At 40.2% G+C, this 12,203-nt stretch overlaps 1 protein-coding gene across 1 annotated transcript in view; it reads right to left on the minus strand.

The window, feature by feature from the left end:
• Positions 1 to 12,203, minus strand: part of LOC132829819 (acid sphingomyelinase-like phosphodiesterase 3b) — a 63,917-nt gene that overhangs the window by 35,644 nt on the left and 16,070 nt on the right. The window contains exons 3-5 of the mRNA XM_060847184.1: positions 7,410 to 7,553; positions 1,429 to 1,598; positions 307 to 487 (exon numbers count right to left, since the gene is read on the minus strand). Coding sequence (XP_060703167.1) covers positions 307 to 487; positions 1,429 to 1,598; positions 7,410 to 7,553 — 495 coding nt within the window. The remainder of the gene's footprint in view (positions 1 to 306; positions 488 to 1,428; positions 1,599 to 7,409; positions 7,554 to 12,203) is intronic.

A 12,203-nucleotide genomic window follows, 5' to 3' on the forward strand; every position in this document is an offset into this window, starting at 1 on the left:
GGCCAGTTTAAAATCACACAATTGCTCTGTGATAACAGTAGAGGGCATCTTCAATCAGGAAGGAAGAAACAGATCACTAACCAGGTATTGAGTGGGAAATAGTTGTTTGCAGATACTTGGAACAGACTCAGCTGTTATTCCAATGCTCAGCTGACTAACTGAGTAACCAGTTAACAGTTGACTAATTAATCCAATGCTCATGCAGTGAGTACGTAAATGTAGGTCATTCTGCAGATCTTCACACTAACGCAGGAATCATGTCAATGGGACTGTAAGGGTGAAAATTGTAAAATATGCATTAATTACCTGAGTGATTATAGAACATCCTGAAGCTGTCTGTATGGTGGTGTCCAAAGAATTGACCAGCTATCACGCTGTGATACTTTTGGATAATTTCAACATATCTGTTATTGAAATGTTCTACAAACCAAGATGTCCATCTTTTCTTTTCAAAAAAGCCAGGTGGCACATGCCCAATGATGTAAACCTATAAATTATAGAATACACAGTTAGTCCATAATCCAATCAATACAATTATCACTTGGCTAATTGTTTAACAGGGAGTTGCTTTCTATTGAAAATATTAAAGCATCCTTGATATTTTAAGTTAGCTGATCTGAGCAGTAATAATGCTGGGCATGTGATAAACAGCTGCTACATCTTGAGAGAGGGAGAAATGCCAATGTTTATTCTCTTGATGATTATTCAGTAAAATTTCCCTGAAGACAGTGGTGTTGTGTGTATGCACTTGTATGATGGCACCACTGTTCAGATGGTTATGATTCATATTGGTGATATGGTGATGCCAAAGAATAAGGAGAGGATGTGTGTTAGCTGATTCTTTCACTTCATGTAACAGGGACAGCTGAGACATAGGGAAATAAGGATAAACGATCTGCTAAGCATACATGTCCGCAGGCATGCATATCAATAAAGTTGTTCCTACAATTGAGCCAGGATGTTCAGGTTTAAGTCCCATCCACTCCAGATATGTGCAACAACACATTAATTAAAAACATCTACAATCAAGGAAAAGTTCTGTTTTAGGTCTTGCTTCATTCAACAAAAAAAGTGTGCCTTTTCTATCTGTTGTGTTAGTATATCTGAGTACATTTGTTCCAGGTTTAATTTCCCTATCTTATAAATAGCTAAACCATTCTCTACAAATTCCCTATATGGCAGTGGAATTATTAAAAAAAGGTCTTTTAAACAAACTTGGTTTATATTTTTTCACATCATAACTACAGATATTTTCAATCAACATCTCTGGAGCATGTGGGACTTAAACCTGAACACCCTGGCTCAAAGGTAGGAACAATAAACTTTGTTTTATTCCACACTTTCTTTTCAATGGTACCAAAGACCTCACCAACTTCAGTTTTCCAAATAAATCTGTAACATGTATATATATTTCAAGTTGCCACTTACTTTTTCTTTTGCTGTCATTGCATTTGAAAGAACCTCTTCAAGCCATTGAAACTGGCCAGCAGGGTCATTAATCCCAACATTACACTTATTGCTGCTGTAGTACAGATTTGTGTTCAAAACAATGATTCTCTGGTCAGTCCTACCCAGCAGCTTCTCAGTGTAGAAAGCACCTAAAGCCAATCAAGATTCAGTAAGATGGTTATTTTAACCATGGGCAATTCTCCCTCATTCCTTTACAATTCCTATCAATCCTAGTTTTTCTAATTTTTTCCTCATATTGCCTTTTTCGTTGGAACTAGAAAGTTGTGAAGACTGCAGATGAAGGAGAGTCAGTCAATAAAGTGTGGCACTGGGAAAAAAACCTCAACAGGTCAGGGACCATCCACGGAGCAAAAGAGTCGACATTTCAGGTATGACCCTTCATCAGGACTGGGGAGGAAGGGGACTGAGAAATAAATAGGGGGGATTGGGGCTATGGGAAAGGTAGGTGGGATGGCGATCCGTGGGTGCAGGTAGGAGGTGTGGAGCGGATAGGTGGAAAGGAAGATGGACAGATTGATCAGGTCAAGAGGACAGTGCCGAGTTAGAGGGTTGGACCTGGGTGGGGGTAGAGGAGATTTGGAAACTGGTGCATTCAGTGTTAAGAGCATGTGGTTAGAACATAGAACATAGAACATAGAAAAATACAGCGCAGTACAGGCCCTTCGGCCCTCAATGTTGCGCCGACCGAATCCTACCTAACCTACACTAGCCCAATAACTTCCACATGCTTATCCAATGCCAGCTTAAATGACCATAAAGAGGGAGAGTTCACCACTGCTACTGGCAGGGCATTCCATGAACTCACAACCCGCTGTGTAAAGAATCTACCCCTAACATCTGCCCTATACCTTCCACCCCTTAATTTAAAGCTGTGTCCCCTTGTAACAGCTGACTCCATTAGCGGTAAAAGGTTCTCAGTGTCTACCCTATCTAAACCCCTAATCATCTTGTACACCTCTATCAAATCACCCCTAAACCTTCTTTTCTCCAATGAGAACAGCCCCAAGTGCCTCAGTCTTTCCTCATACGATTTTCCTACCATACCAGGCAACATCCTGGTAAACCTCCTCTGCACTCGTTCCAATGCCTCCACATCCTTCCTATAGTATGGCGACCAAAACTGCGCACAATACTCCAGATGAGGCCGCACCAGAGTCTTATACAACTGCAACATGACCTCAGGACTCCGGAACTCAATTCCTCTGCCAATAAAGCCCAGTACACCATATGCCTTCCTCACAGCACTATTTACCTGGGTGGCAACTTTCAGAGATCTGTGTACATGGACACCAAGATCCCTCTGCTCATCCACACTACCAAGTAGCCTACCATTAGCCCAGTAATCCATCTTCTTGTTATTCCTACCAAAGTGAATGACTTCACACTTAGCTACATTGAATTCCATTTGCCACCTTTCTGCCCAGCTTTGCAACTTATCTATATCCCGCTGTAACCTACCACATCCTTCCTCACTATCCACAACTCCACCGACTTTTGTGTCATCCGCAAACTTACTCACCCAGCTTTCAAGCCCCTCCTCTAGATCATTTATAAAGATAACAAAAAGCAATGGTCCCAAAACAGATCCTTGAGGTACACCGCTAGTAACTGCACTCCAAGATGAACCTATACCATCAACTACTACCCTCTGTCTCCTTCCAGCCAGCCAATTTCTAATCCAAACCTCTAATGCACTCAGGTTGTAGGCTCCAGAGGTGGAAGATGAGGTGTTCTTCCTCCAGTTTATGGGTGCCTTGTTTAGGTGGTGGAGGAGGCGGCTCAGAATGGAAATTATGGTCCTTAAAGTAAGAGGACATTTGGGATGTTCTGGTGTGGAATTGCTCATTTTGGGAGCAGATACGGTGGAAGTGGAGGAATTGTATTTTTACAGGATGGGGGTGGGAGGAGGTGTAGTCAAGGTAGCTGTGGGAGTCAGTGGCTTTGAAGTAGATGTCAGTGTTGAGTCGGTTGCCAGATATTAAGATGGAGAGGTCCAGGAAATGGAGAGAGTTGTCAGAGATGATCCAGGAGAATTTGAGGTCAGGATGGAAAATGTTGGGGTAGTGGATGAACATTTCTTTTGGAAGCCAATGACCAGCTTCTCCCTATGATCAAAACCAATGCAGTTTCATTGAGTCTGCTCCATCATTCAGTGAGATCATGGCTAATCCTCAACTCCACTTTCCTGCCTTTTCTCATAACCCTTGATTCCTTCACTGATTAAAATTATGTCTATCTCAGCTTTGAATATACTTAGCAGCTAGCCTCAACAGCCCTCCAAAGTAAAGAATTTCACAACTGCACCATCCTCTGAGAGAGTAATTCCTCCTCATCTCTTGTCTTAAAATGGTGACCCCTTTAAATCAAGATTCCGTAGAACTTTGGTCCTAAACTCTCCTGCAAGGAGAAACAAGCTTCTTGCACCAAAACTGTCAAGTCCCTCAAGCTTAATGGGAAGGTTCAAGACTGTAAAAGTGTTATGGTCCCAGCTATGGCACTATTGGACAAGTCATATCTCAGAATGAAATCTGGTTCAATTATCTTTTTTTCTAATGTGATAGTTAGCTGCAATCATATTAGAACATAGAACATAGAAATAGAAAAATACAGCGCAGTACAGGCCCTTCGGCCCTCGATGTTGCGCCGATCCAAGCCCACCTAACCTACACTAGCCCACTTTCCTCCATATGCCTATACAAAGCCCGTTTAAATGCCCATAAAGAGGGAGGGTCCACCACTGTTACTGGCAGGGCATTCCATGAACTCACGACTCGCTGAGTAAAGTAACATCAGTCCTATACCTACCACCCCTTAATTTAAAGCTATGCCCCCTCATGATATCTGACTCCATACGTTGAAAAAGGTTCTCATGGTTAACCCTATCTAAACCCCTAATCATCTTGTACACCTCTATCAAGTCACCCCTAAACCTTCTTTTCTCCAATGAAAACAGACCCAAGTGCCTCAGCCTTTCCTCATACGATCTTCTTACCATACCAGGCAACATCCTGGTAAACCTCCTCTGCACCAGTGCCTCCACATCCTTCCTATAGTATGGCAACCAAAACTTCACACAATACTCCAGATGTGGCTGCACCAGAGTCTTATACAACTGCAACATGACCTCAGGACTCCGGAACTCAATTCCTCTACCAATAAAAGCCAGTATGCCATATGCCTTCTTCACAGCACTATTTACCTGGGTGGCAACTTTCAGAGATCTGTGTACATGGACACCAAGATCCCTCTGCTCATCCACACTACCAAGTATCTGACCATTAGCCCAGTACTCCATCTTCTTGTTATTCTTACCAAAGTGAATCATTTCACACTTAGCTACATTGAACTCCATATTGTTGTGGTTCTGTTCGCCGAGCTGGGAGTTTGTGTTGCAAACGTTTCGTCCCCTTTCTAGGTGACATCCTCAGTGCTTGGGAGCCTCCTGTGAAGCGCTTCTGTGATGTTTCCTCCGGCATTTATAGTAGCTTGTCTCTGCCGCTTCCGGTTGTCAGTTGCTGTCCGCTGCAGTGGCCGGTAGATTGGGTTCAGGTCGATGTGTTTGTTGATAGAATCTGTGGATGAGTGTCATGTCTCTAGGAATTCCCTGGCTGTTCTCTACACAGATTCTATCAACAAACACATCGACCTGGACCCAATATACCGGCCACTGCAGCGGACAGCAACTGACAACCGGAAGCGGCAGAGACAAGCCACTATAAATGCCGGAGGAAACATCACAGAAGCACTTCACAGGAGGCTCCCAAGCACTGAGGATGTCACCTAGAAAGGGGATGAAACGTTTGCAACACAAACTCCCAGCTCGGCAAACAGAACCACAACAATGAGCACCCGAGCTACAAATCTTCTCACAATCATATTCTCGTGAAGCTGCAGATTTTCTTTAAAACAGAAGTTTCTGACATCAAAGAACAAAAAAAATCAACCAGGCTAATTAAACATCAAAGATGTGTATGATATTAATACACAGTAAAACAAAGTCTGAACCCATTTCTTTACATTGTTTACTTCAGGGAGTCACATCCAGAGAATTTACCCCATCTCAACTCTTAAGTTTCTACCTAACTGTTTATTGGACTGTGGGACAATTCAATCAGTCCTTTACAAAATTGGCCCAAATGAATCTTTTAACAAACCTGAGAACCTAAGATCTCTTAGTTCTAATAACCTTCAGATCTTTTGACAAACTAAACTATTCCGAAATGATTTGTTCCCCAACTCCTTCTATCTGAGAAAATATATTGGCTTCCAAATTCAACGTGGTGTCTTCTGAACTGAAAACCAAAGCCAATTATGTAAACTACTTGCCTGACTTAGCGTAAATCCAACAGTACAAACATTGTTTTCATCAATGTCAGAGAACTCTGCACTTACTTAGTTTCCGGCAAAATGTTGGATTAAGTCACTATTCCAGAAGGATTCTGACCTTGTTTGTTTAAATAAGCTCTAATGAATATACATCTACCTTTACATCTTCCAAAAATGGCATTTATATGTAAACTACAAATTTTTCATCATGACAGCCTGGATTTCCATTGTCTGTTTTTGATCAGATGGTGGATTCCACCTGATGAAGGAGCGTCGCTCCGAAAGCTAGTGTGCTTCCAATTGAACCTGTTGGACTATAACCTGGTGTTGTGTGATTTTTAACTTTGTACACCCCAGTCCAACACTGGCATTTCCAAATCATGGAGACAGTCAAGAATGTTCGGCAAATTGTCAATTGTGTTTTTGGGGATTTGTTCATTAAAATTATTCTCCCTTTAGTGGAATAAAAAATCAGAAAACTAAGTGCACAGTCAAAGCATTGTCAAACACTACTCCAGACTGAACTCAGTTGAGACAAGGTATTCCATTTCCCCATTGGTCTGTTATAAACTGGATGCTAGTAGAATTTTAACATGAAACACCTTGTAACTTGAATCAGATAATTATCTAAAGAAATAAGCACCATGGCCTCACTTCACATCTCAAACTTTCCTTGCTCTGAGATCTCTGCAATCCTTCACATTTAGTGTCTTGCACATCCAATCTTGATTGTTCCAATATTGATGGCTATTCCTAATTTGCATGAGACCCAAGCTCGAGACATCCCTCCTGAAACCTCTCAATCTCTCTACCCTCCTCAAAAACCTATAATGTTTTCCAAGGTTCTAATCATCTGCCCTAACATATTATTATGTAAATGTTTGTCACATCTTACTTAATAATGCTTCTGAGATGCTTTGCAATATTTTACTGTGTTAAAGTGTGATATAAATATAAAGTGGTGTTCAACCTCAGGATGTCCTTGATCACTATACTCGTCCATTTATGCATAGTGAAATCGCAAAAATATCAATTAAATCAATTTTAGTTGTGTTTGTTCAGTAATAACTATTGGCCAGAATAAGTGAAAAATTCCTCAGCTCTTAATGAAATCGATGTAACAGGATCATTTACTACACTTGAGAGTCCAGAGCAGATACTAATTTAATGTCACATCCAAACAGCAGGAGTTCTTTTTGGCTCCTGTCATTATCTGCTAATGTCTTCGGGATGGGAACAGATCTGGGCTCAGCCCTGATGGCCACTCTTATCAAATAGCCTGCCAATATGTCTAGACAACTCTTGAAGGTTGACAATTTAAACTGTAAGGCTGTAATATAGGAGGACGTTAGCCCTTCAAGTCTGCTGTGCCATTCAATTCAATCATGGCTGAGGTGTCACCACTTACCTGCCCCATTTCCCTTCATACCTTTGGTTAATAGAAAGTCAATAAATCTCAGATTTAAAATTAATCATTGATCTAACATAAGTTTTCATTCATGGGAGAGTGAAGAAAACTGTGAACAGGAACCCTACAGGTAAAATAGAAAACTGCAATTTGAATTTAGATTGTGTGTCAGTGAAAAAAAGGACTGTTTGTCTTTTAGCCAGACCTTGATTAAAGATAGCAATAGATTGATGGTCCATCCACGGTGCCCATAATTCAGCAGTTCTGTTGTAAATCTTGTGATAGTCACCAGGAAGCTGATTTTTTGGATGGAAGTCATGATTTCCCATTGCAGAGTAGACTTTCATGCCTGTTGAGATATATTAATTTCGTACAGAAACAAATTTATTTAAATGCAAAAGGGCTGATAACATAATAATTAACATCTTTGCAAAAACAAACTCATTGAAAAACCTAAATGTGCATTTTAACCATGTCTAAAAGAAAAAAGATTAAAGTCACATGACACCAAGTTATAGTCCAACTGGTTTATTTGAAATCACAAACTTTTGGAGTGCTGCTCCTTCATCAGGTGAAGTGTTGTTGTGTGACTTCTGACTTTGTCCACCCCAGTCCAACACCATCACCTCCCAATCAAAAAAAAGATTGTTCATTATCTAGAACTCTGAAAAAGCACAGGATGTTGTGTCAAAGACATAGGACTAGATTTCACACAAAAGGTGGATCATCCACATCCAACTGTAAATTCACGGGATGAGATTAGAGATGGAATTCTGGAGTTTAGGTCAAATGCAGGCAGCCAAAGCCACAGTTGCTAATGGTGGAGCAATTAAACGTTTAAATAAATATAAATTAATGAAGATATAACTCTAATGTTGTTTAAGGTAATGGCTTTGAAGAAGTTGATAATTATGGACCTCAGCAAAACATTTGGCAAGGTTCCACATGGTAGAATGGTTAGTAAGATTAGATCACATGGGATCCAAGGGAAGCTAACCAATTAGATGCGAAACTGGCTTGAAGGTAGGAGACAGAGGCTGGTGATAGAAGGTTGCTTTATGGACTGGAAGCTATGACTTGTGGTGTGCCACAAGGATCGGTGGTGGGTCCAGTATTTTTCATCATTCACATAAATGATTTGCATGTGAATATAAAAGGCATGGTTAGTATGTTTGCAGATAACACCAAAATAAATGCTGTAATGGACAGTGAAGAAAATTATCTCAGAGTAAATTGGGTCTTGATCAGATGGGTCAATGGGCCAAAGAGTGGCAGATGGAGTTTAATTTTGATAAAGGGGAGGTGTTGCACTTTGGTAAGGCAAACCTGGGCAGGACTTATACACTTAATGGTAAGGTCCTTGTTAATGATGCCAAACAAAGAGACCTAGGCGTGCAGCTGCATAGTTCCTTGAAAGTGAAGTTACAGGTAGACAGGGTGGCGAAGATATTTGGCAGGCTTGCCTTCATTGGTCAGAACATTGAGTATAGAGGCTGGGACATCATGTTGCGACTGTACCGAACATTGATGAAGCCACTTTTATAAGGCTGGGGTTTTTTTTCCCTGAGATGTTGGAGGCTGAGAGGTGACTTTGTAGAGATTTATAAAATCATAACAGACATGGGTGAATAGCCGAAGTCTTTTTCTTGGGGTGGAGCAAGTCCAAAACTAGAAGGTATGGGTTTAAGTATAGAGGGGAAAGGTTTATAAAGAACCTGAAGGGTAACTTCTCCACCCGTATGATGGTATGTGTATGGAATGAGCTGCCAGAGGAAGCGGTGGAGGTGTGCAAAATAACAACATTTAAAAGGCACCTGGACAACATATGAATAGGAAGGGTTGAGAGGGATATGGGCCAAATGCTGGCAAATAGTACTAGGTCAGATTGGGATGTTTGGTTGGCACAGATGGGTAGGACCAAAGGGTCTGTTTCCATGCCACATCACTCTACGACGCTACCCATTCTTACTGATTTCATAGTCTGTAGATGGAGATAGCAAGTCTTATCTCAGTTTTAGAAGGAACAGACACAATTGTATCTGCATCTGAATATCCTAGCAATTATGGCTGACTAAAATATAGCTTCACTCAGTTGCATCATACAATAAACCTTTTTATCATCTAAGAATTGCACTTCTGGTGTACATACTCTATGGTAGGGTAGCCCTCGTTGCTAGTCACTATCTTGACCCAAGCCAAAGTAAAGATAAAGAAGGATTGGTGGCAATGACTACGTTCAAACAAGCCTTACCCAGTACCACATACTGGTAGAGGTGGGAAATGCCACAAGGTGCCAGGTGTGGCCAACTGAGAAAATAGCACACTTGACACGATACAGGGACATGATATCAAGAATCTGAAGTCAGAAAAAAGAAAAGAGCTGTACTTAGTGTTCTATATATCAATATGTAAATAAAAAGTTTATTGTAAAAGATTCAGGCTATAGTCATCCTTTGATATGGCAAAGATAGAGATGCACTGGACTCAATGGGGCTAGTCTAGCCAAGGCTAAAGGAGTCTCCAGAATAAAAAACAGAGAGCAGAACTATAGATCACAATCTATGGTATCAGCAATGGCAGTTAGATCATAGCGACAGCTCAATCCATTAAAATTTGGGATGTTTAAAAGGCCAGTGTTGGAGAAGCCCAGATAATTTGAAGGTTTGCTACCATCCTTTAAAATGCTGTTTGAAGTCAAGTTTTGGGTCACCTGCTCATATTATCTTGTGTGGCTTGGTATCTAATTTCGCTTTAGGACAACCTTATTTACTACCTGTCATATCAGACTTGAGGCAAATAGATGCTCAATCAAGTACCATGATAAAAGAGTTTCAATGTTGGTAAAGGAACCAATGAGAAGTTGAGTATAATTTATTTCCTTAAAATGTAGGGCATTCTTAAAGAGTAGCCAAAGCAGATTGAATAATACTTTCCAAAAGGAAACTTGGTAAGTACTTTCAGGAAAACTTTGCAGTAAAAAGAGCAGGTGAGTGGATCGAGTACTGAAGAATCATAATGGACTCAATGTTGATTTTAATTCTTTCTCGACAGATGCAAAACTTGATTTCTTCCAACGTTGTGTATTTACTTAAGATAGCCAGCATCAACAGAATTTTTCCACCTTGGAGTTTGACTAATTGGATAGCTCTTCTAGAAGATCTCTTTCTGAGCTGAATGATTCCACATTACTTTCATCTTATGCATTCATGAAATGTGGACATCACTGACGAAGCATCTCTGATTTCTCTGATACTGAGAGGCTTGCTAAGCCATTTCAGAGGGCAGTTAAGAGTCAGCTACATTGCTGTAAGTCTAGAGTTGCATGTAGTCCAGACCAGGCAAGTATTTTCCAACATTTAACTTTCGACTGTCAAATGTCATTGTTTATTCTCGGTGATAAATAAGCATTTTGTAGATATAAGATAGCAATAGAGTTGTAATAAGGACCTTAGAAAACAGCTCTACAGGGTGACTAATAGCTTGAGTCTTGTGCTGATGACAAAACAGCTGATGTAGAAAAATAAGAAGGGAAGTATTAGTATAGCAACAAAAATAGTAAAGGTTAACCATAACACATGATCAAAAACTGTGACAATTGGAAGTAAAGGTTAGAGACAGAAAGTCAATTTATTCAAGTGTTTTAAGATATATTGATATTATATCTGAATTCTAAGAATCTGCAGTCACAGTTCACATGCTATAATGTGAATTCCAGCTGTTTTGGCATGATTGTTTAACTTGCCTATGTAATAAGAATAGATTTCCCCATTAATTTAAGAAAGCCTCAGTACTGGCTATAGACATGGTGCTACTAAGGTTTCAGTGAAGAACTAAGGAGCAATGTGCAGATTTTCTAAACTATTTCACAAGGATCTGGCACAACATGGTAAAATTGATCTACTGCAATTAATTTTTCTCTCCCGCTCCTAAGGGAATCTTTAAGATCTGAAATGCAATGTTTGAGAGTTGTCATGACAATGTCAATATGTACTATTTAATTTACGGTCCACTATCTAATTTTTACAATCAAGAGATTTCAGGACCAAAACATGTTTCTCAAAGACTGAGATTCACTCTACTTGTGTGTCTCATCTCAGAAGACAGCACCCAGTGAAAAGCAAACTGGGAAGCATCCATTCACTGACAACTCAAAAGGTATTTACAAACTTCACCACTGCTGAGGATATAGATCAACTATGAAACAGTGAGAACCACTCCAACATAAAATTCCACAGCCAGTACAGGCATGTCCCCACAAATGAAATAGAGTGATACTTGCAAACCTAGAGCCCCCTGGCTATCCAGAGCAAGAATAAGCTCAAGTAAGCTTACGACAGTCAAAAGAAAACCTAGAGGCATATAGAAAGTAAGGGGGCAGAAGTAAAAACTGAAATTATAAAAGTAAAGACAGGGATAAGTAAAAAATGATTGCAGGTAAAAATCCCAAGGAAATCCCAAAGTTCTTTTACGAGTACAACAAGAGCAAGAGGATAGCTAAAGTGTTGGGCCAACAGCGTTATACAAGGTAACTTGCACGTGGGCAGGGTTTTTAATCAGTACTTTGTTTCTATCTTCACAAAGGAGTGGGATAATACAGAATTCTAAATCAAGAAGGAGTGTGAAATATTAGTTACAAAAGGTTAATGTATGAAAAGGAATTACTGGCTGGTCTGATATTCTTGAAGGTGCTTAAATTACAAGGGCCAGGTTATTTTATCCTACCTATAAGGGGAGTCAAGAAGAAGCTAATGCATGCTCTGAGAATCATTTTTCAATCCTGACGAGAGGAGAGCTACCAGAATATTGGAGGCCTGTGAACAGTACACCATTATTCTAAAATGGTGCAATGGATAGGCCAAATAATTATGGGACAATCAGAATTTGGTGGTGGGCAAATTATTAGAATCAATTCTAAGAGATAAAATTAATTGCACATTCTCCCCGTGTCTGCATGGGTTTCTCCCGGGTGCTCTGGTTTCCTCCCACAGTCCAAAAAAAA

Source organism: Hemiscyllium ocellatum, chromosome 30, assembly GCF_020745735.1.
Source record: "Hemiscyllium ocellatum isolate sHemOce1 chromosome 30, sHemOce1.pat.X.cur, whole genome shotgun sequence".
Lineage (NCBI taxonomy): Eukaryota > Metazoa > Chordata > Chondrichthyes > Orectolobiformes > Hemiscylliidae > Hemiscyllium > Hemiscyllium ocellatum.